This window comes from Solanum verrucosum, unplaced genomic scaffold (genome assembly GCF_900185275.1).
Source record: "Solanum verrucosum unplaced genomic scaffold, falcon-dt-bn FXZP01000101.1, whole genome shotgun sequence".
Lineage (NCBI taxonomy): Eukaryota > Viridiplantae > Streptophyta > Magnoliopsida > Solanales > Solanaceae > Solanum > Solanum verrucosum.
This window is the reverse complement of record NW_026020111.1, coordinates 2,733,765-2,759,585: the sequence shown is the minus strand read 5'-3', so window position 1 is coordinate 2,759,585 and position 25,821 is coordinate 2,733,765. Positions and strand designations below refer to the sequence as shown.

At 32.1% G+C, this 25,821-nt stretch overlaps 1 protein-coding gene across 1 annotated transcript; it reads right to left on the bottom strand.

The window, feature by feature from the left end:
* Positions 1-4,258: 4,258 nt before the first annotated feature.
* LOC125825505 (ethylene-responsive transcription factor-like protein At4g13040) lies at positions 4,259-9,754 on the bottom strand. Its single transcript, XM_049504829.1, has 7 exons — positions 9,474-9,754; positions 8,536-8,595; positions 8,192-8,322; positions 6,562-6,646; positions 5,096-5,270; positions 4,715-4,836; positions 4,259-4,630 (listed from the first exon to the last, which is right to left on the bottom strand). The coding sequence occupies exons 2-7, from the start codon at positions 8,576-8,578 to the stop codon at positions 4,470-4,472; spliced, it is 717 nt and encodes a 238-aa protein (XP_049360786.1). The 5' UTR covers positions 8,579-8,595; positions 9,474-9,754; the 3' UTR covers positions 4,259-4,469.
* Positions 9,755-25,821: the final 16,067 nt, after the last annotated feature.

Here is a 25,821-nt window from a genome sequence, read left to right as displayed (position 1 = left end):
TATTTGAAGAAAATCAAAACAAAAGTCAAAAGTGATTTTTTTTTAAAGGAAAATTTAGATGGTTTTGGAGCCAATAGGATATTGTGGGTCTTTTACACTTTGTCGTGCCATTCATGTCAAAATAGTATCATGCTAAACAGTACTTATAGAAATAGTGTGATAAAATACCATACTATTAATTATTTTTTTAATAAATATGTCAAGTCAAATAATGTCAAATAAAAAGGGAAAATGCATAGATTCCCCCATAAACTTGTCCCGAAAAGTTAGTTACACGCTTCAACTATCATGACGACATATTACACACATTTACTACTTAAAAGTGAATTTAATACCACTCTACTATATGCAACACCACTCACATAGTATGTGGTGTATTACACTCGCTGGCACATCAGCGCCATGTCAGAAATTGTATATTTTTTATTTCTTTTTTTATTACTTAACTTTTTTTTTATTAATTATATTTTACACTAATTAATTATTAAAATTCTCTAATAATTCTATCTTCTTCAAAATGGTAAAGAAGAAACTTTTAACAATGATCGCCAAGGAAATTGCCCACAATCTGAAATTGATTCTGGAGTGAAAGAATTCTTCCATTCCAAAATGTACCCACAAGAAAGTTGCTTCAATTTCTTCCATTGATTGGCCATGGAAACTAAGCTTTCATTATTATTTGTTGCGGCTTGTAGTTGTAAATATTTTCAAATTTTGGCATACATTCTTTGTTATTTTTTCATGTTCTTCCTGGAGATTTCTTAAAAAATAGAGATAATAGAAAAATAATTTTCTTCCCATTTTTAACCAATCATTCAATACTCAAAAACGTCCGCCGAAGCCCCACCGATTGAAACCTCCCAAAATTTTACTCTTTTTTGAAGTAATTTATTTCTTGGTTGTTTCTTGTTATTGGTTTATTTTAAGCTTAATGAGGTGTGAAGAAGATGAGGAGGGTGGGGTGTGAAGAAGAAGAGATGTGGGGGTGGGGCTTAAGAAATATTTTGATTTTTAATTTTTTTACTTTAATAATTATCTGACACACATGATTTTTTTTAATTATAATTATTTTGCCATGTCAGCTTTAGGGAGTAAATAAATCCACTTTTAAATATCATAGGTGTGTAATAGGCAGTCATGATAGCTTAAGCGTGTAACTGACTTTTCGGTACAAGTTTAGGGAAAATCTACGCCTTTTCCCCAAATAAAAATGAACTAATAGAGTACTCCCTCCATTTCAAATTAATTGAATTGTTGAAACATTTTTTATTTTTTAAATTAACTTAATTGTTTAATTTTCAAGACTACTTTAATTATGTTCTTTCAATTTTACCCTTCTTTAGTTAGTATTGAAATTAGTTATTAATTAATGTTTGGTTATTTTAATCATAAATTTGATAATAATTAATAAGATAAAAATGGAAAGTTATGTCTAATTTATGTCTTAATCTTCTTTTCTTAAAGGGTGTGAAAAATCTTAACAATTTAATTAATTTGAAGACTTAAGTCATATGCGGCCTCCTAAAGTTGTCCGCACATTTCATTTGGACACCTTATCTTAGGTTTGTTCCAATTGAACACCTTTATTAGTAAAAAAAAATACCCATCAAATATTTTTTGATAAATAAAAATTAAAGATTGTGTGTCATACACTTGCCACTGACGTGGCATAATAACTAATGAAAAAATGACATGTGCGATAATAACTATTACTGTAAAAATAAATTAGGAAATACTCTAAAAGCTATATTTTCAGCCAAAAAAAAGAAAGAAAATCTTTCTTCCCCTTTTCTTCTTTGCAGAAGCCGAGAACACCCCACCCACCGGCCACCCTCGACATCCATTCTTCCCCAGAACACACACAATCGTTGCCGGTTAAAACCACGTGCACTCCGATAATCATCCTCACCCCACCTTTTGAATTCTTTAACGATTTCAAAGAAAATAATTTCAGATTCGTATTAGTTTTGTCGGAAAATATGGAGTTTCGCCGAAATTATTTTTAACTCAATTTAATTTTTATTTTTGATGAAATTTGCTTCCACAACTCAAATGAAAATCTTTATCAATAAGCTCTTTTATTTTTTGTGTTTTGACTGGTTATTTATTTAATTGATGCTTTTCCGATGAAGATAACAACAACGATGATATTGATGATGGCGGAATGATGCTTGAAAGAAAGAATGATGGATTATTTGAGAAAGGGGTGTGTCGATGGTGGGAAAAGAATGGCGGACGAGGGTTCTAGGTAATACTATTGAATTGAGAAATCCCATTGGGAAAGATGAATTGGGGAAGAACTGCCAGCGATTTTTTCTTTAAAAAAATTATATTCATTTTCTGATTTTTCTTATGTTGACATGTTCATTTTTTATTGGTCCATAAAAAGTTTTTTTGGCTTCACGCGCCACTTAAACGTGTATTACACTTATAATGCCATGTCATCCAAAAGTATTAAATCGGTACATGTATTGAAGGGTAGATGTGTTCAATAGGTACAACCCCTAATTGAGATGTCTAAGTGAATTATGCGAACAACTTTAAGGGACCGCAGATGACTTAAATAGAAGAAGTAATTCAAAAAAGTATGAGTTATGACACATCCCTTATCTTTGGGAAGCAAGTTGAGTAGTTGGGTAGCTGGAAATGCATGTCCAATCATAAAGACTTAAAAAAATAATGTTTGGAAATGAAAAGTAGTGTGATCTATCAATGATAAATGATACTCATAGGGCGATCATTCCAAGATTTTGGCAAGAGAATCAAACGTGGAAAACTCTTACTTGTCTAAACTTCTTTTTCCAACACAAACTGGCCCATATCCATATGTATATCATGTTACATTGCCATCTAGGGAAAATTGAACCGCCTTCCCTCCACACATATTTTAAAAACTTTTATCTTCCATGTCCCTTTGCACACAATAAAAAAGCACTTGTATTATTTTTATTTTTATACAATTTTAGTCTACGAAATGTAAATTATAATAGCAAATTAGCAATAAGTCAATAACATATTTGGTGTAATTCCACAAGTGGAGCAAGAGAAAAATAGAATATATGTAGACTTTACCCTTATCTTTTGGATAGAGAAACTTTTTTTAATAGATCTTTGGATCAAAGGAAGTTATCAAAGCAGAATATTAAATAAAAATAACAACAACAGAATAACAAGATACATAAAGCAAATGAAGCAACAATAATACTAAGAAATGAAGAATAAGATATCACGCTAATATTAAATAAATACAACCAAATAAGGAGAAGATGTGTAAAGGAGACTGACACCGACCTCTCCCACATAATGTACGAAAACCCTTTGCACTTGCTACCCTTCTACCCAAATTCTCAACCTCTATATTTTTCTATCTAATGTCATGTCCTTAGTAAGATAAAGATGAATTATGTCGTGTCTAATCACCTTTCATAGTTCTTTTTCATCTTTATCTCTACCTCTCCTAAAATCCGTTATAGCCAACCTCTCACACCTCCTCACTGGTGCATCTGCTTACCTCCTCTTGACATGCCTGAACCATCTTAATCTCGCTTCTCCATCTTGTTCGCCACGAAGGCAACTACCACCTTATCCTGTATAACTTTGTTCTTGGTCTTATACCTCTTAGTCTGCCCACACATCATCTGACATTCTAGTCATTCTAAAATGACATTAAACAACCTAGTTAGTCACTCCACACCTATATCGCTTGTGTTCTTACAAAATTCCACCAAGATCGATCCAATCGCTCTTCTCCTTCTCATCCACTGAATTATCCCCTTTACCTCCACAAACTTTATACATCTACAATATACAAAATTTCTACAACTCTCGAAATGCTCTAATTCCCCCGACACAATATTCATGTCTCCCTTCTCATTCAAGAGCATATGAAAATACAGGTGTCATCTCCATTTAATGTGATATCATGATTGTAATAGTCATATTACATGTAATAGCATCTTTAATATAGTAACATAATCTAAAATTCATATAATCAAACCTAACTTGTTTAGTTGTTATAATTGTATGATTGTACCTCATCATTTTTCATGATATCATAAGTAATATATGTATAAACAAAACCTTATTTTAGTTTTGATCATTTTACTAACTCACAACCTACTAAATCCTCTAATCATATACACTTATATGACCAAAAATTCCTTTATCTCCTTCTCATATTCCATTTTATCATATAGGTAAGGGATGCTGATCAAAGTCACTTTCATATGTCAAAGTTCATCAAGCATGGCAATAGGTCTTGAGGCATGCACAATAACATACTTGTTATCAAATTCAATTAACTTTGCCAATAGAAAGATAATGTATCATCATCCACCCTAATAGGGGCATCTATATTTGGGTAAATCTATATGAATACCATCGAGTTGTAAATACGTGGCTGAGCAGCTTAACAGAATCAGTAGAACTATTTTTTTCGGCATGCACAAAATGGAGGGGAGAAGAGGGGATCAAGAGAACAATATGTCGTGATCTATATCCTCAGACGCTGAAAAACTGTTGCTTTCCGGCTCCCCTCCCTCCTCCTCTTCCTCATCCTCCTCACTGTTCAGTGCTGAAGTTAAAGGCTCGGATTTCCTCCGTGCACCAGCCCCACTTCTTCTTCGAGTTTCTGCAAAAATATTTCATCTGATTAGCACTGTAGCCACCAAGAAATGCTACAATGACTAGAAGTGGCAACAGTATTGGGACTTACTCTTATTAGTAATCGCAGAGCGTGTAAATGCCAAAAAGTCGTCCCATTTGAATTGTCTTAGTTCCTGCTTCTCTTCCTCGGAAAGCTCAAAATTTGGTTCCCTCCCACACATAAAAGCAGCCCTACAAATTCAAGGGAAAAAAGAAAAAATCCATCCATATTAAGGCTTCCATAGAAGAATCATCTAATAGCAATAGAACTGCACAAGGATCTTGTTGCTGTAAATTTCTGAAAATTGGTAGATGAACCCTAGGAAACCCCATCTTATCAGATACCAGTAAGGTACGAGCCTGTCGAACATTTGAAATTTTTAGCATCACACTGAAGGGGGAGCAGAATTTAACAAGGTGAAGAGAAATAAATTTGCAGGCAGTATGATACCTGTCATACAGTCTAGCAGCTTCTTCTTGAGTGCCAACTGTACCCAAGTGGATTTGTTTTTTATCAACTTTTATTGCAGCTTGCCATTTCATATTTTTAAAGTAGACACCTCTCATGAGACATGGTTCTTGGTTTTCAAAGTGCTTTCTCCTGTGTCGCTTTCTACGTTTAACTTCTGGAACAGCAAATGCACAAATGTTATTTCATGGGATGGAAGCAGCACTTCTAAAGACACAAGAGATTCCTTAGCGCTCGATGTGAATATTCCTGCGCTAAGATTTATGGAACTAGAGTGTCTTTCAGTCAAGCCAAAAGCTGGTGGTTTAAGTAGGAGTATTCAAATAGCTCCCAGCCAATTCAAATGTTGATTCAGGTAAAGAACAAAATGGAGCAATTCATCATTTGATGGAATTTTTTGATGATAGATATGCTGATGACAGCAATCAGCAGCTAAGTTTCAAGTGACATATCCCACAAACATGAAATATTGATATTCTGAGGCCAGAAGAATTGCTATTCAATGTGAACTAGATATAGTAGCAACATATGGCTTCTCAAAACCTAGATGAAAGAAGTTATATACCATGACTATTGAGGAACAGAGGAAGCTAATTAATTATTCAAGGTGATCCCTTTTTTGTATTTACGAGCATAGAAAAGCAGAGTAATCACACACATAAGCAGTAAAAGACGTCGTCCTTATATATGCTTCATGCTGTTGAGGTTTCTTGAGTTTTTGTCTGCAATAGACAGTTGCTTCATGGCGCTGCTCAATTAATTATCATGTTTCATTTAAATATACTTGAAGAAAAGTATTCATAAACACATTTATAGGATTCCACTCTCTGTCCTCATCAGTCTGTCTGTTGCACAATAAATGAATCAGCTGGTCAAGTTAGTTAGCTTTGCCTTATCAGTAATTAGTTACACTGTTGAATTAGTTAGAAGAAGTTAGCAAAATAAGATTCTTTCTCATGTATATATAAGGCATTGTATCATTACAGATTGAATCATCAATTGAATGTTCAAGTAAACTTTCCTATTGAATTCTATTCTTCATCATCTTCTATCCTTTCATCCATCATAGCTGAATAACTCGAGCTTCCTCAACCCCTCCACCCCCTTTTTCTAATCTTCTGCCTTTTTTATTTTCTTATTTACCCCAGCATTTTCCTTACTCCTTTAGACCTGTTTTTATTGAACTAGCAGCACTAGACTTTGTAAAGCACAATAGTTCCCATCAGTTGATATGACATTAGAACTTTGTTTCAGAAGCAACAAAATTTTAAAGTCAGCTAAACAAGTAGTGGGGCTGAACAATTATGTGCAGTCATGTAGAAGATACCGAAACAGACATTTGAATTTCGTTGTATGTACCATAAAGATCGGCAGGATCTGCCCTAATATAATGAACTAGAAATACGGCAACTAGGTGATCAAACCATCATTAGTATATAACCAAAAACCTGGAAATTGTTGAGCGGTCTGCTCCATCAAGGAGCCAGAGGCATGACTATTTGATGATCCAGGAACAACCTTTATAGCAATTTTCTGGAGTGCATTGAAACAATAGATTAGAATATAAAGAATGCCAGCAGAACTTAAGAGTTCATAAAGAAAACATGAAACTCAATGGGTCGGGCAGAGTATCCCATATGATCCTCTGTGAATTAAAATCCTATTGACTGGAATGTACATGTTAATCTGCTCCCTATAATAGTAATAGTTGTGCCATAACTTGTTAGTAATCAATTATTCTTTCCTTTCTGTAACTGAAGCAGATATTTAGAGAGAAAACTATTATTCAAAATTCAATTAAAGCTGGACAGAATCTAAGATATTTAAAGATTTGGCTTCATCATATCACTTGACTTTATTTTTACTAGTCAGAATGCTATCAGTTCAAGCAGACAAAACAATGCAAGAAAGGCCATAAACTGTAAAAGGGGCAACAAACATAGTCGGCTATTCACTAAAATCTCATTGCTTGGAGACATTAGTGATAAACCTCCTCCAGTGAACACATTTTCTTTTTCCCTTTTGTGTGTCATAGCCAGTATTATTTACCCAGAAAAACAAGTGAATTGAATTTCCATCCATCAGACACAAAAGTGTTTTTCAATGTAAGCACTTTCGGGAGAACCTAGAGGACCCCTTCCTTTTCTGCATGAAATGATCTGAGGAACAAGCTGAAACACACGCAATACAGCACAGGACATAACAGCATAACAACAGTTGTCATGTCTTACCAAATGCGGTAAAAATTTCACTTAGACTTCCCTCTACAAGAAACCAAATAACTACCTATGCTGAGGAAGGCACGTCCACTAATTTGATCAGTATTCTGGAAAATGTTTTACATAGTTCTGAAGATAAGAATCAACACATTTAGCATAGAATTTCTGAGCTTCCTTATTATGCAAACTAGTTTGCTTAAGCACGAAGGTATGGAATAGCTACTTATGTTTAGTAGGAAACATATTATATAAACTCGCAAATAGGTTTAATTCTAGCAGATTAACGTGGTGCTATTGAACCAATCAATCTTTTCATGATAACCCAAAATAGAAGGAAATGGATTAGAGACAATATCCCTTAGGATCATAGCTTAGGAAGGTCGCATCACATACTGCTTCTTCAATTAGATCATCCATAAGAACCATTTGGCTGAAAACTACTTTATTTGCTGATTCAAGACACAGTTGACTGCAGGCGAAAAGACCCATAGAAGAAGCCACCCCGGTACTATAGAGCCTGTCCTAAAATTGTTAAAGGTGACTCCGCATTGCTTCTATCTCATTTTAAGCTAAATGCTTTTAGTGTTCAAACTATTACATCCTTCTTACTTGCTTGTCAGTTCAGAAGTAGAATCTAGTTTTCAAAGATTATTCGGAGACTTTTGAAAACAAAATCAGGCAAATTTAGACATTCATGCTCACACAACATATTAGCACAATAGTGAAGCATATAGATAACGCTATCACTTCTCTTTCAGATACATTAAAATTAGTAACTGAAGGGATGCAGCAAGAATAATGAGAACGACTTTAAACTAATATAGAGTAGAAATACCAAACATCAATAAACTATTCATACCTCTTTTGACTCATCAATATCAGTTGATGGCATTGGATGTACACTAGTGGGTCTGTTGTTGAAGAAACGATGTTCGGCAAAGTGCCCATTCCCAGAGAACTTTGGCAGTGGAACCAAGAAGGAGCTTCGTCCTTCATAATCATTTGTGTATCAAGAAAAGTTATCCAAAAGTATTGCTAAACTTGTTAAGTAAGTGAAAAATATAAACAGATAAAAGTGAAAACAGGGCATTCTAGTTTACAATAGATAGAAAACTTGACAACTGTATTTTACAAAGTATAGAAACTATGCATCTACTGGACTTCAATGATTATAATAAACCAAGATGCACTAACTTTCCATACCAGAGCAAAGTCCTAACAGCTTGCGCCTTCGGATGCTCACCATAGCTCACCAAATTATGCCTAGCAGAATTCCAACAGCACGAAAATTAGAAAGTTGGAGACACATTTCCATTTGTAGATAGCAGAATACTGCCAACTTGTTAGACAAAGTAGAAGAAATGCCTAATCTGTCCCTTAGATTGCTGGGAATTGATATCATGTATGAAGCAAGATATATTCACTCATAAAACACAGTGTAAGTGAAATCTGAACTGTAATTCATATTACATTATCAGCATTACATATATGATCACTTCCAGAACAAAGTCAGCAGCCTGAGGCTGGGGAGACATCGCTAAAACTATGACAACACAGCTAAAATCAAGATTTTGTCATTCCACACTACTTAATCTACCTGCTAATAAAATTAAGCCCCAAAAACAAGTAGTGGAAGATTTAGCCTTGCATAGAAAGAATGGTAACATTTAGACTAGTTAGTGGTCAATATTGTCACCCTGGGGTTGGGAGATTTCACATTCCATACAAAGAATCTTAAACATCAAGTGACAATACCAAGGACTAAAAAACATGAACCCCAAGTTGGCAGCAGGGAGTAAAGATAATTTTTGCATAAAATAAAGCAAAAAATAGACCCTGTTGGAAGATAAGGTTATGTAGACCAAGTCAACCCTCACCAACCTACCACCTTTTGTGGAGAAGAGAAAAGAAGAACAAAGATGCAAACTTTCCAAGACTAGAGAGTAGAGACATCAAAACAATCAGAGAACAAGGGGGAAAAAACCACCCACATGAAAAAAAAAAGTACCATTTGTCATCATCCAAAGCACAATGACCAAGGTCAGTAATAGTAACAAACAAATTATCACACATGTTAAACCATAAGTCAAAACTCAAAAGTAACTCAAAAGAAACAAAACCAAAAACCAAGAAAATAGTACCTTAAAACTACAAGAAGAAGAGGAAAAGTGGTTGAAAATCAAGAATCTTGAAATGGGGATTTAGGTGAAAAAAAGAAGGGATTTTTTTCAAGTTGAAAAGGGTTGAGAAAGGAGATTGTAAAGAGGGTGTGGTAGAAAAAGAGAGAGAGAGGTGGAGATTGTGTTTGTAGAAGTAGTTGTTGTTGTTACTCATGCATCTACCACCTTTTGTTTTTATTTCTACTCTCATTATGTCTTTCTTTTCTAACACTGGTTGGCTGGCTGGCTACCTTGTTGGTGATGCTGGTAAACCCCCACTCTACTACCTTTGAGGGGTAGTGGGGTAGAAAGAGATACAAACAAAGAGTTAATATAGAGAGAGATATTAGAAAATTAGTTGAAACTTCTTCTATAATTACTTATTATAATATATATCTATTATTCAATGACCATTTTGCCCCTCTTGTTCATGGAAAAGTCTTAGTATATTCATATTTTTCATGACAAAAATACCCTTGATTAATCTACGGCCTCTTATTTTTTAATTGAAAAAAAAAAAATCCTAAAAAGAATCATTTTTCTTTAAGTGAAAAAGGAAATGCAATATTTTTGTATTGGATATTTCCGGGGCCCTCTTGAAAATAATACTTCAAAATGTTTAATTAATTAAAATTTAAAAAAATTATGTGTTTGTTTTTTTTTTAAAAAAAAAAGAAGAATTGGCTTTGTTGCTGGCCAAATACACTTCTATTTTATGGTTGAATGACATATGAATTCATTGAGAATTTTTTGAAAATTTTCTTTTTATTACGATTAATACATGCTTTATTTAACTAATATTTAAAATATATTCTTGTTATTTAATTTATACTATTAATTTAATATAATGAAGTTGCACCTTGTATTATAGAATTTTCTGCTAATTAAATTAATTTAGTCAATCTTTGCTACTTGGTCAAATTGACTTTTGATAAGGAAAGAGTACCAAGGAAAAAATAGAGGAGCACTATGTTTTTAGTAGGTACTACAAAAAAATCTCCAAATCCCCAAGCTCTCAATATAGTTAACAAAATGTTTTTTAAGAAAAGAGGTGAAAATTATTTATGTCGTTTAATTTATTTTAAAAGTTAAATATTTCTTTAATTCTGAATAATAAAAATTGTCTCTCCTTTATTATAATTATCTTTTTAAAATGACTATTTATCCTTATATAATTAATCTTCGTCCTTTCTTCTTTCTTTTTCTATACTTCTTAAAATCATGATTTATTTTTATTTTTTTAATTCATGTAATAAAGTTTTCATAGCAAAAACTAGTATTATTTCTTAGACAAAAGAAAGAAAAGAAAAAGAGTGAAAAGTACTAATTAAATATATAGGTTAATTAATGATGTTTTAAATAAAATAAATAAGCAAAATAAGAAAATTATATTTATTTAGTAATAATCAAACTCTAAAATCTTGTTAAACAAGTGAATAACAAGCAATACAAAATAATTAATAAAAATAAAGGTATGTTTTGTATAAAAAATTTCAAAAAAAAAAATTAAAATATTTCATTGATGACAATCAAAACTCATTTAAGAGGGAAATGAAACTTAAATATGCACACATGCAGGTAATAAAATAACACTAAATTTGTGATAAATTCATAAAGAATTATTTTATTTATAAGGTTAATTAGATTAATAAAAAAAATTAAATATCCGAGATATAATAAGATGTAATATAGATGGATGGTTGGAAATGTCAAAAAGGCAAAATCGATATTGTATAGGATAAGAGGAGAATAGTGTATATTATTCATAATTGGGATGGAATATGATTTTTTGAGCAAAATTAAGGGTATGAATAATTTTCACCTTTAAAAAAAATTAATAAATTCTTAATAATAATAACATTTCAAGTGCAATTTTTATTATCATAAAAAATTGCCATTTTACATCTAAGAATTATATTTTAGGGGAAACAATGATTTTAATTTCTGTATTATTATATAATTTTAGTTTTAGTCCATGTGTTATCTGGTTATGTACATTTAACCTTTAATTATTTGAAGCGTGCAATTTTGGTCATTGAAGTTAACAAAAGTTAACTATTTAAAAGAATGATTATTTTAATATTATATAAAATAAAATAAATTAAAGAGTTGGTGATTCTAAATGCTTGAAGAATTATGTATATAAGAAAATTTGAATTTTATAAAAATTAAATATTAAATTTTTAAAAAAAATTGAAAGTTGTTAGGACACTGTTGATAGCCTTAGGAAGCTTGTCCACCTATTAAACTCCTTTAAATGTGAGCGTATTTGACCTTGATTAGTAACCATTTAAAAAGAGAGGAAGAGTGAGTTGCTATTTGCTAATGAATAAAACACAAAGCAAACAGAGAAGCAAATGAGATCATTTTATATATTAAAAATAATCATTCTAATTGTATATTTTTTAAAAATATATAATTTTAATTTTATATACATAATTCTTCAAGCATTTAGAATCACCAACCCTTTATTTTATTTTATGTATTTTTAAATAATCATTTTTGTTAAATAGTTAAATTTTGTTAATTTTAAGGACCAAAATCGCACACTTTGAATAATTAAAGGTTAAATTTGCTTAATCAAATAATGCATGAACTAAAACTGAAATTATGCAATTATATAGAGATTAAAACAGTTATTTATCTTCTTCTTTTTTTGCACTTATTCGTCTAAATTTGTTTGAACTTATAATTTTATATTATTATTATTTTTTAAAAACAAAGTGTATTACTTGAGTACTTTTCAACACATATATTGCCTTTTTGAGAGACTGATATTTGAATCCCTAACAGGAGGAAATTGGGTAAGATGCATCCCTATTAAAGAATAGACTTGCAAAGTTTTCTATCTAGCATCAGGGGAGATAGATACTAAATGGGGTATTAAAATAGACATACCTTCTTAGTAGAAATTCAAAAATAAAAGGTGATATAAATGTATGTTAGTTGAAAGGCTTCTTTTTTTTTCCTTTTTGCTCATAAAAGATTACTTTTATTATATTAAGTAATTAAAGATATATGGAAAATAGCATATCCGTTGATACGTTTGTCTTAGCAAAAGAAATACATCCCTATAAGGATAGGAAAATATAATATTAGTACATTGTTTGTATGGGCTAAGTTAGGGCTATGAAACCAACAAGGAACAAACAATAAGGAATCACTTCTTCTTCTTTTCATTTGTCATTATTAGTTCGATTAATTTGAATTTATATTAAAAATATTAATTTAGGAGAATAAAACATGTGTACTGATTTTTGTTTTTATACTCTGATCTCAAGCTCAAAATGTTTGGTAGGTGTTTAACCATGAAGTTTAAATATTTTTTTACTTTATTTAAAATTTATGGAATTGAAACACATTACATTACGATTTTGCATTAGAAGAGAGATTTCAAGAAATAGTAAATCTATAAAGATCGAGTTGTGATTGGTTATATTTTTTATTAAAAAATATTTGAAATAATGTTTATGCTTGAATGTACTTATATACAACTTTTAAAGTGAAAATGATTTTAAAATAGGTATAAGTTATGGATAAATAAATTTCAACTCTTTCATGGCTCCGCGGTGAGGCACAAACTCCAACAACAACATATCCAGTGAAATTCCACAATTGAGGTTGGAGAGGGTAGAATGTACGCAAACCTTAACACTGCCTCGTGGAGGTAGTACAGAGAGGTTGTTTCCGAAAGATCCTTGGTTCAAGTGCAATAATCCCCGATATAAAATAAAGGAGATAATGAATAGAATATAGCAAATACAAGAAAAATGGTGCAAAAGTCTACTAGAGAAGAGTCAAAACAATAATAAAATCATGTGATAATTGAGAACCACAAACAACAAACTAGGTTGAATTATTGAAATAATATTAAACAATGATTTTTTTTAAAAAAATAAGAACTACCATAATACAACTAGTACCATCGCAAACACCAACAACCCTAAGCAAGACTCCACTACAGTAGCTACTAACATTTTATTCTAATACGTGTCCTCTACACCCTCTTATCTAAGGTCATTTCCTCGGTAACCTGAAACTGCGTCATATACTGTCTTATCACCTCTCTCCAATACTTAATCAACCTACCTCTGCCTCTCATCATACCCTCTATAACTAACCTCTCGCACCATATCAATCTTGCTTTTCTCATCTTGTCCACCACAGAGCTACTCCGCCTTATCCTGGATATCCTCATTTCTATTTTTATCGCTCCTAGTATGACTACACATCCACATCTCGATAACATGTGTCTTGTGGACATGAGAGTTCTTGACTGGTCAATACTCAGTCACATACAACAATGTGGATTGAACCATCTGTAATGACTCGGTCGGTCTTTTTAGAAAGTTTCATGAATTTACCATTTTTGCCTTCTCGATATCGACCCTGAGTCTTCTATGATTGAGTTTTGAAAAGTTGGTTTTAAACTTGGAGTTAAAAGTTGAGAATTTGGTAAGTTTTGAGTTTGAAAGGCTAAGTTGTAAAGAAAATGATTTTTGGCGTCTTTTGGAATTTTGAGTGTCGAAATAGAATTCCGTTGATTCCATCAGTTCTAAAATGTGAAATTTGATTCATGAAAGTTTTCGGTTTTTGATTCGTAGTCTTTTTGAGGATTTCATGTCCTAAGTTGTGAAATTGTGGAACTTTAGTATTTGGGTTGACTTTGGTCAACATTTGGGCTTCGGATGCTCGAATTGAAATTCTGAGAGTTTTTTTGGATTCAGGGGATGATATTAGACCTAGGTGAGGTCATGATTACTTTTTGAGAGGTCCCAAACTTGTTTTAGCCTTTTTAGGTTGAGTTAGTTTCTCGTGGTTTCACGGATGTTGGGTTAAGGAGACCTTGAAATCGTGTTTTGATGGTCCCATTGAGTCCAGAACATCGAGTATAATTGTTATGTAGATATGGTTTGTTTGTACGAGATTCTGAACGAATCCTGAGGGTCTTTTCGAGGTTTAGAGTGTTGGCTGATTTTCCGATGTTTGTGTTCTGGTGCTCTCCGATTTTGCGAGGGGTGTCTCGCTTTTGCGAAGTTCGCTTTACCGAGATTGGTTTCGCTTTTGCGAAGGGTCAACCCCTGTTGACCTTCGCATTTGCAAAGAAACCTTCGCTTAAGCAAAGACCGTTCACTTTTGTGATGCCTGCGTTTTAAGCGGGGTTACGTAGGAAGGGCTTACTCTACTAGTGGTTCGGCTTGGTCTCACCGCCGTCCCACATTATTCCTCCCCACTAAAAAGAGCAATTGCGAACCTTTCTGAGCGCCTGTCTTTGCGGGGCGATTGAGAAAGAAATGAGTATTTCATTCTTTTGATGCCTTTCATTCCACCATTCTGATTGAAATAATGGTTCATTCAAATGACAGTCATAATGAGATTAAAAACTGTAAGCGAATCCTGGTCGTTTTTGCGACATCAGAAAGGATTTGGACCAATTTTTTTATGGAAATCTTTTAGGTAACAATTCTTAATTCTAAATCTTCAATTACCTATTATTATTTATGAATTTATGTGTTTGAATCAAGCTTTTGAAATGAGTAATTTGGGGTTATCTTCACGAACCCAAGACATTAATAAAATGGTGACTTTCAAATTTTGATCCTTTTTTCGAAATGATTTTCACTAATGAGCTCCTAAACTCTTAAACAACATTTTCAAGTATTGTTTTCCAGATTCAAACCTACATTTGAAATCGAGTTTTGAGTTGTTTGACCCATTTTTCTATATAATTGATATGAGAATGTTGTTTTTTATGAATGCTTGTAAATACTCGATTATTATAGATTGCGTGGCTTTGGAAGTGATTCGGAAGGGGAAGACCCAACTCTTAGAGTGATTGTTGATTGATTTAAGGCAAGTGACTTCCTAAACCTTATTTTCTAGTAGAATTTGTGTACTTCCTTCATTTCTTGTGTGATGAGAGTAATGGGGATGAGGTGGATGGTTTAATTTTCCGTTTGTTATATCTAAATGAATAAAAGGAGTTGAAATGAAAAAGCTTCTGTGATGAACATGATGATGTGAGTTGCCTTATTGTGACCCTTGTTGATTGATTGATGAAATGTTTGAAAGCATGAATGTGGACTTGAATTGTTTGAATTGTTGTCTCTTCTGTGTGGTGTGATATTGCTTGTACGCATTGATTGTGAACACTGTGATGAGGCATGTGATGATTTGATATAAAGCCGATGGAAAATGGTTCCAACTAGTGATATAAAGCCAATGAGAAATGATTCCGGCTAGTGATATAAAGCCGATGAGAAATAGTTCCTGCTAGTGATTTGATATAAAGCCGATGAGAAATGGTTCTGACTAGTGATATAAAGCCGATGGGAAATGATTCCGGCTAGTGATATAAAATCGATGAGAAATGGTTCCGGCTAGTGATTTGACATAAAGCCGATGAAAAATCATTCCGGCTAGTGATATTGTACCGATAAAAAATAGTTCCAGCGAGATTTTGATCATTGTGACTTGATACTTTTGATGATTACGGGTGACTTACTTGTTAATTGTGATTGATATACTTGTGCGTGTAACTAAACTACTTGACATTGAGATTGACTTATTTGAATTGTGAAGATTGAATTGTGAATATTGGGCATTGTGAGTCATCTATTGTAGAATTGCTAGGTTTGACTGATTTATGTGCAAGTTATAGTTTGAGGAGGTTCGGTTGGAGTGTAAGGGATATTCGAATTCTAGCTAGTTGCTTTGTTTAGTAGGTTTCTTGTTGGGTACCGTGTTGTTGGTACTCACCCTTTGCTTCTACACTTGTGCAAGTTTCGAGCCCGGACCTATATGATCTCTTTCTCCTTATTCTAATTTCGAGGCTTGTCACGGATTTGAATAGGTAGTTGTTTGTCACTTGGCGGATCCTCTTTTCCCTTTTATTTATACTTTGTTCTATTTGAGAAACAAAGATTATGACTTGTAATTATTTCTTAATTCCGCACTTTATGTATATAGTGGCTTGTACACGTGACAGCCAGATTTTGTGGTATTGCTTAGAATGAATAAATTTTTCGCTTTTGTCTTGTTCTTGCTTTATATTTTCACATTTCTTTAGTTTTCGTTGAGTTGAGACTAACTTGTCTTGGTGGAAAAAGACAAGTGTCATCACGTCCGTTTTTGGGTCATGACACCATCACTCTATATAACTTACTTTTGAGTTTTCATGGTACTTTCTTACCACAATAGACTCCACAGGCAAGCCTCTAATCCACTTCATCCACACCGCACCAATATTGTGTGTGACATCATTGTTGATGTCCTAATTTCCTTGAATTATAGACCCACTATACTTGAATTCTATCTCTTTCATGAATATTTTATGTGTCAAGCTTCACTTTCACGCTTATCTCATGCATCACATCATTGAATTTGGACTCCACATAGTATGGCTCGATCTGGCTCAACTAAACTTTTTAGCCTCCAAAGTTTGTCTCCACTCCTCTAACTTAGAATTAACTCCATTGCGCATCTTATAAATCAATATTATGTCATCTACAAATTAAATAATATACACCACGATACCTCATTTTGAATGTCTCCCGTTAATACATCCATCACTAGGACAAATAGAAACGAATTAAGAGTCAAACCCTGATGTAACCCTGTTTCCATGGGGAAGTGATTTGAATCTCCTCCCACCATTCTTACCCGCATTTTAGCTTCTTCGTACATGTCTTTCATCTCCCTAATGTAGGCCAAAGATACACCTTTTGCCTCCAGTCGTCGCCACAAGACTTCTCTCGAGACTTTATCGTAGGACTTCTCAAGATCAATAAACACTATAGGTAAATCTCTCTTCTTTTCGCGATATTTCTCTATCAATCTCCTTAGAAAATGGATGACTCTGTGATCGATTGTCCTGGCATGAATCCAAATTGATTTTTGAAATAGATACACCCCTTCTCACTTTCATCTCCACCACTCTCTCCCAAATTTTATAGTATGGCTTAAAAACTTAATACCCATGTAGTTATTGCGATTTTGTATATCACCCTTATTCTTGTATAACATAGTCATTGTACTCCTTCTCCATTCCTCAGACTTCTTACCCGTCTCCATCCTAATTTAATTCATTTTTTAGAAATTTAATATCAAAGCTTCCAATTATTTTCAGTTATTGATAAAATAGTCTTTTTAAATATTACTCAAATTTTTAAAAATATCTAAATATATATAAATCATTTAATAAACTATATCTTTTATTTATTTATTTTTTCTTAATAAATGTAAAAATAGCTAAACCAACCATTAAAATGGAAGGGAAAGTAAGTGGGTGTTTAAATTGACTTATTTTAAGTGATTTTTGACTTTTAATAAGTATTTTTCTTTTTTAAAAAATTCGAAACTGTTTGGATAATATAAAAATTACTTTTAAGCACTTTCTTTTAGGTTGAAATGTACAAAAACAAAAGAAGTTCAAAAACTAAAAACTTGAATATTCTTGACTTTTGACTTTTAGCTTTTAACTTTTTTAAAAATAAATCACTTAAATAAAACAATTCAACCCCCCTCCCCCCCCTCCCCCCCCTCCCTAAATTCTGATGAATGCAGAATGAATGAATGAATGAATGGACAAATAAAAGTAGTATTTTCATCCTAAAGTGATGTTTTGCCTACTATATTCGGGAGCCCTCATGCGTATGAATTATAATCGTCACACACGTGCCATGTGATTGTGCACGTGCCAACTTGCCATTCGATGAACTTTCTTTAAAGTGGATAGCTAAAACAAGAACAAAGCTAAAACAAAATTAATTATTCTTTTCGTACTAATTTTAGTATAAATTTTGAGAGTCAAATAAATTATTTTTTAGTATTCTTTTTATCGTTAAAATTATTGAATATTATAGTTTAAATTATTTTTATTTATTTTTAAAATATATAAATTTTGTTTTAAAAAACCAAATATTATATACATGTATAAGTATATTATTAAAATAAAAAAATTAAATCTTGAAAAGTAAAAAAAAAAAATCAGATTATTTAAATAGTATTTAATTAACATCTGAAAATAAAAGTATCGTCCACTTCCTTAACAAAAGTTTGGTTTCCTCTATGAGTTGAAATTTTAAAAAAAAGATTAACAAAAGAACACTAAATATTTTTAATTATGTAAATAGAGCCTTCCTCCTACTTTAATTCATAAAATCTTCCTATTGTAATAATTACTACATATACATTGTAGACAGGTAGTTTTTGATCGAACCTAAAATTTTGCACCATTTTTAGAGCTTAAATATTTTTATAAATCTAAATAAAATATTTTGACTTTTATCTTATTTTATTAAGTTTATTTTAAAAGATTTGAAAACAACAAAAATAGAATCACTTTTTAAGGTACGTTTATTTTTAATTATTTAAAAAAGAAATGAAAAGTTACAAAAAAAATATATATTTTCTTTTAATTTAGATTTAATAAATAAACTAATGTTTCTTAATTATATGTTTTAATTAACCATTTAGTATTTTTTATTAGTTCAAAATAATTAATATTTTATTATTATAATTTTGTATATATTTAATTTATAAAACATACCCATTATCCTCATCCCATTTACCCTTCCATATCTCACAACTTCACCTCACATTACCCCTTTTTCCTCCATTACCCTCACCCCCACTTAACCACAACCCCACTATCCTAAACACCCGCACCACTTGGATACATTCAATACACAGACACGCACACGCTATACACACTACAATATACATATTCCTAATAGATAGACGCACAGCAACACAAAAACCAAGAAACAAAGGACTATAAAAATACACAACACACCCACACGAAAAAAAAGAAGAAGAAAAATCTGCAAAAAAAATAAAATACATACGAAAAACCCTACACCCTCACCACTTGAAAAGAAAAACAAAAGATCAACAAAACACACTCAGACGTACAGAGACAAAAAAACCCAAAAAAATCCCACACTACCAAAATCCAACACCACACACCAAACAAAATATTAATGGGTTTTCTAATCGAGCTTCAGTCAAGATTTTGCGGTACATATTCTCTTTACCTAAGGTTAAATATTACTTTATCTCTTTGCTTTATTTATGGAATTTGTTGTAACTTTATCATAAGTTTTCTTATATTTTGTTACATTCATAATTTGATTGAAATGAATATTGACATCTTGAGTTATATTTATGTTATTTTTAGTGCAAATACCTAAAAGATGAATAAAATCCTATTATTATGGTAGAATTTTTTGTTGTTGTTTAATTTTGTCGTTCCTATGCCATCATTTTTATAGCATTGTCGTAACTTAATGTTGATGTCAATTGCCTATTTTATTACGTATTTTTGAAATAAATGAGTCATTACCCAATAAACAAACAAATGTGTTATGTTGTTAAACTTGAATTTACTCCATTTTGGATTAGTTTAATCATTTGACATGAGGAATAATTTAATTAAAAGAATCATCAATTAATATAATAATGAAATGAGAAGATTAGTTGTCTAGAATTCAGAAAACATAAGAGTAAGTACTTTTAATACTAGATGAGTTTTATGCACATTAAAAATATTTGTAAACAATATTTGTTTTCGATTAAGAATGCGGTTGCGCATCTTTTTTGAGACATTGAAAAAACTCAAGAATACGGTGACACACTTTCTCCAAAATATAATAATTTTCATTAATTTAAAATAAGATCACTTATAGATAAAATTATGTGATGCACTCGAGAGAAGAAAGCAGTTATGTTCTTAAGCTATTTATATGTCAAAAGTCGAGAATGCAGTTATGCATTCGATTTGAGACCAAATAAAAGTTCAACAATAAAAATGCGAACAAGTCATGGCCTGAAAATAATATATCCAAAAATATTTTAAAGTAAGTATAAGTCAATAAAAGGGACCGTGCTAGAACCACGGGACTCGAGGGATGCCTAATACCTTCCCCTCGGTCAACATAATTTCTTACTCGAATTCTAGTTCATAGACCATATAAAGAGTCATTTCCTTTTGATTAGGGATTAAACAAAAAGATGACTTGGAACACCTGTAGACAACAAAATTCGCGTTGAGAAAACAATAATCAAGAACGGAAAAATTATGCAACAATCGTTTTATTGATTTAAGTGCGAGTGTTACAAACTCTATTATTCCTCTGAATTCGCCTTTTCAAATATAATTCAAGGGCTCTTGAGCTTGATCTTGAACTTGTGATTTATTTTGATCTTGATCTTGAACTTGAACTTGGTCTTGGTCTTGAACTTGAACTTGGACTTGCACTTGGACTTGGACTTGATCTTGAACTTGAACTTGATCTTGACTTGAACTTTATCTTGATCTTGACTTCTAGTTGAATTCAAGGGCTTTGAGCTTGATCTTGAATCCGACGGTCTTAATCTTGATCGTTCTTGAACTTGAACTTTATCTTGATCTTGACTTCTAGTTGAATCCAAGGGCTTCGAGCTTGATCTTGAATCCGGCGGTCTTGATCTTGATTGTTCTTGAACTTGAATTTTATCTTGATCTTGACTTCTAGTTGAATCCAAGGGCTTCGAGCTTGATCTTGAATCCGGCAGTCTTGGTCTTGATCGTTCTTGAACTTGAACTTTATCTTGATCTTGACTTCTAGTTGAATCCAAGGGCTTTGAGCTTATTCTTGAATCCGGCAGTCTTGATCTTGATCGTTCTTGAACTTGAACTTTATCTTGATCTTGACTTCTTCAAATCTTCAATTCTTAAACTTGAACACTTGAATTCTTTAACTCTTGAGTTCTTGAATTCTTAAACTTGTAGCTTGTAGAGAAATTTCCAGCTTTTGATCCACGAGCTTTCTCTAGCTTTTTGTTTAGAATTCTTGGTTCTCTTTTCTGAATTATGAGGACCACTATTTATAGTTTTAGAATAGGGGAGTTGTGATTGGAATAGGATTCCCTTCGGCCAATCAGATTTAAGTGACATGGCATATGGGCTTTATGGAGCAGGCTTTAATTAAATTCATATTAATTGAATTTAAATAATTAATTCAATTATATTAATCCATAATATTTATTTGGACAATATATTAATGAATTTAATATAATTCGAATCATTTTAATAAATTTATATTTAAATAAATTTTAAATGATTACAACACCATAACTCAATTCCAAGTGGCGACTCTGAAAACAGAAAACAATTCCTATTCAATATTGTCACTCAAATTGGAAAAATCCTTCCGCCGGACGGAAAAGGGGTGTGACATACATAATAGAAGAGTATACAAGCTGACATGTCTTCGTCAACATTCCTGCTTGTATGACAAGGGTATTTTTGGAATTTTCTACTTTTTCCTTCATTAAGCCTTTGTAATCTCTTATGTCAACATACCTGCTTGTATGACAAGGGTATTTTTGGAATTTTCTACTTTTTCCTTCATTAAGCCTTTGTAATCTCTTGCTTTAAAGGTGTCCCAAAAAACCAATTAACATTTACATAATGACTCATATGTCCTATAAAAAATTACTACTGTTTTGTTGAATTGTGTGGGTCCAACTCATGGGCTCACTTTTCTAAGTCGGCTGCCTCATTTCTTTTTAGAAAAATGGTCTGGTGGACCCATATACTTGTATTAGTTTGTATTCTAAACCTTTCTACTTAATCATTTGTCAATTGAACCCTTATACTCAATAAAACACAATTTTACAAATCCCTCTGACCATTGAACAAATTTATGTGACATTAGAATGTCTGAGTTGACAAAAGTGTGTAACTCCACGCCTCTTAAGGCGAGTGAATAACTTTTTTAGGTTAAAAAACATTAAAATTATAAAAGAAATATTTTTTTTAAAAATAATTAATTAAAAAGTCCTTCTTCACCCACTACCCCCTCCTTTTTGGCCATTTTCATTGCCTGACCAAACATTTTTTTCTTCTCCACAATTTATTATTAACATCTATTAAGCAGATCTTGGCCACTGATTTACCACGGAGGGAGAAAGCGGACCAATGCTCATCGTAGACCACTGAATCACAGTGGAGTGAGAGAGAGAGAGAAATGACGCTGGTGGTGCACGCCAGCACTGTTTCGCAGTAGAGTGAGAGAGAGACGACACTGACCAGTGGAGAGGAGAACGAGGTGGGTGAGGGTGTGGTCATGGCGGTGAAGAGGTTTTTCGATCAGATTTGGTGGTGCGGTAGCTTAGGTTGTTGGAGGAAAGAAAAATGGTGGCTTAGGTTGTTGGTTTTGTGGAGGTTGGAGGAGCAAATAAAAATGGTGATGGTGTGCGGCAGAGATGAAGACGGGTGAGGGAGAGAGTATATGTGATTTCACCGGCAAAAGTGGCGATGACGGCGGCAATGACTTTCTTCGATCGATTTTGGTCGTGAAATAGTGAAATTGGGGAGAATTGGATGCATGAAATTTTACTTTAAAAAATGCCAAAAATAAATTAAAATGTTCTTATTTTACCTTTTATTAAATAATTTTGGTTAATAATTTTAAAAAATAGTTATGAAAATAATTATGATATAACATTAATATATCTGACGTGGATACGACATGTCATTTATATAAAGGAGAGTGAGCTATACACATGATTGGAGGGGCCCAAAAGTCTCATTTTAATTGAGTTTAAGAGTTCCGTTTATAAATGATTAAGTAGAAGGGCCCAGAATACAATCTGATACAAGTACAAGGGTTCACTAGACCCTTTTGACTTCCTTTTTTTAATTTAAACATTTGTATATGTAGTAGGGTTGTAATAATAATATTTTTCATTAATATTTAGTATTTTTTTTGTATTAAGTTTATTTCTCTTATTCTTTTTGTTGGTTATAAATTTAAAATTATATAAATAATACTATAAATCACAATAATTAACAATATAAATATTTAAAAGTTATATAAAAAATTCGATTGACTCTTGACATTCTATTGGTACCACATAAAATGGGTTAGATGATAGACATATATTATTTGAAATTGACCTGAATATTTAAAAGTTATATATAAAAAATTTGATTGACTCTTGACATTCTATTGGTACCACATAAATGGGTTAGATGATAAACATATATTATTTGAAATTGACCTGAATATTTAAAAGTTATATAAAAAAAATTCGATTAACTCTTGACATTCTATTGGCACCACATAAAATGGGTTAGATGATAAACATATATTATTTGAAGCTGACGTAAAAAGTATTATAAATCACAATAATTAACAATTTTAAAAAAGTTGAAATACATATAAAAAAATCACTTGACTCCAAAAATTTTACCAATGCCACATAATTTGAGACATGGGAAGTGACATGTATTATTTGAAACTTACGTTAAAAGAATAATATAAATTACAATAATTAACAATTTAATATATTTAAAAGACATAAAAAATGGCCAATTTTTGAAATCCTATATATGCCACCTAAATTGAAACAATGAGAGTAATATATATTATTTTTAAAATCAAGTAAAAAGTATAAATTATCATAATTAACAACTTAAAATATTTTTAAAATCATATAAATTTTTTGATAACTTCTCAAGTTCCATGATATCACATAAATTGAGATAAAAAAATTAACATATATTGGGCCCCGTACTGGCACGGGGTCCTGTATCTAGTGTATATAGTATACAAGTCTAATAGAGATAGAATAGTTTCTAAACAGAGGAGGACTTTGGTTTTTTTCCTTGCATGTTCCTTTTTACGTAACACTTTTTAACGTATAAAAACTAATTATTTTTTTGTGTGTTTTATCATTATCATTAATTATTTATATTTCAAAATCTATTATTATTCATCAATTAATATGAATATTATGAAAAAAAAATACTCATCTCATTTATTATTTTTTAAAGGATGTGCAAACTTCAAAATGGACAAGTAAATATAAACGAAAGAAGTATTCACATTTCAATCATTAATTTACTATACCCCAGTTATAAAAGTTAGATGATTTATATGGATAATACATTAGTATTAATTATTTTTATCCTAATTTATGTGACATTTTTATTATTTGAGATTTAAATTATGTTAACTATGGCAAATAATTTAAATGTACTAACTCATCAAATTGGCATGCAAGTTGATATAGTCCCATTTTGATCTTAAAATGAAGTAAATTGACTCTAAAAAATCAGAAACGTCACATAAATTGTGTTGGAGAGAGTAGTATTTTTTTTATACTAGCCTTATAACTCTTTTAGACATTGAGGGTGTGTTTGGTATAAAGGAAAATATTTTCTAAAAAATAAGTGTTTTTTTACTTATTTTATGGTGTTAAGTAAGGACAAAATATTTTTCAAAGGTATTTAGATATAAAATAGGCAAATAACATGACTATGGACCTACGTCCTGACCAACACAGGAATCAACTCTCAACTTGACTATCACAAGAATCAAACCTTACCCCAACCCAAAAATCCAACCTCGACATTGACACCAAAATCTGACTCTAACCCCAAAACTGATCCTAAAATCTAACCCTAACCCTTACCTAACCTCGACCCCAACCCCAAGATCCAATCTCAACCCAACCCTTACCTCGAGACTCAAATTTGACCCAAACCCCAACCCCAACCCAAGACTCGACCTCAAGACCCAACCTCAACTTCGAATTAGACCCCAACCCCGAGACTCGACCTTGAGGCCCAGCCTCAACCTCAAACCAGACCACAAAACATAACATCAAACCTATGACTTGACCTCAACCTATAACCTAACCCTGAGACTTGACCCCGACCCATAACCCAAAACCCACCACTAATCTTGACCTTGAGATCCAACTCTGACCTTAACCCCAACTGATCCCTGACACCCTTCTCTACCTAAACCTTATCCTTGAGATACGACCCCGATCTTGAGATTCGACCTTAACCCTGACCTGAAGATTTGACCTCGTGATCCGATCCCGACCTCGACCTCAACATTGAGACTCGACCCATACACTTGACCCCGATACTAAGACCTCAAAACTCTAACATGACCCAAAGACCCAATCCCGACCATGAGACCTAACATTGATCCTGAGATCTAACTAAATACGTCCTAATTACACTTCTGGTTAAGAACTATAACACGGTCGTTTTCAAATATAAAACTCAATTAGGTTGATATTGAATTCCAGATGAAATAAGGCAAAAACCAGGTCGTATGCAATTATTCTTACTACTTACTTATGTCTGTAAAAAAGAAAAAGAGTTGTGGAAATTTCCTATCATTTGATATCAATTTCAACTACTTAACACTAATGACGTTTCAACAAAAAGAGAAGTAATTAAGAGAGAAACTAGGGTTGCGTAACCATGACCTTTTGACTATTTCAAATGACTTCCAGTAATAAATCTTTCTAGTGCTAGATG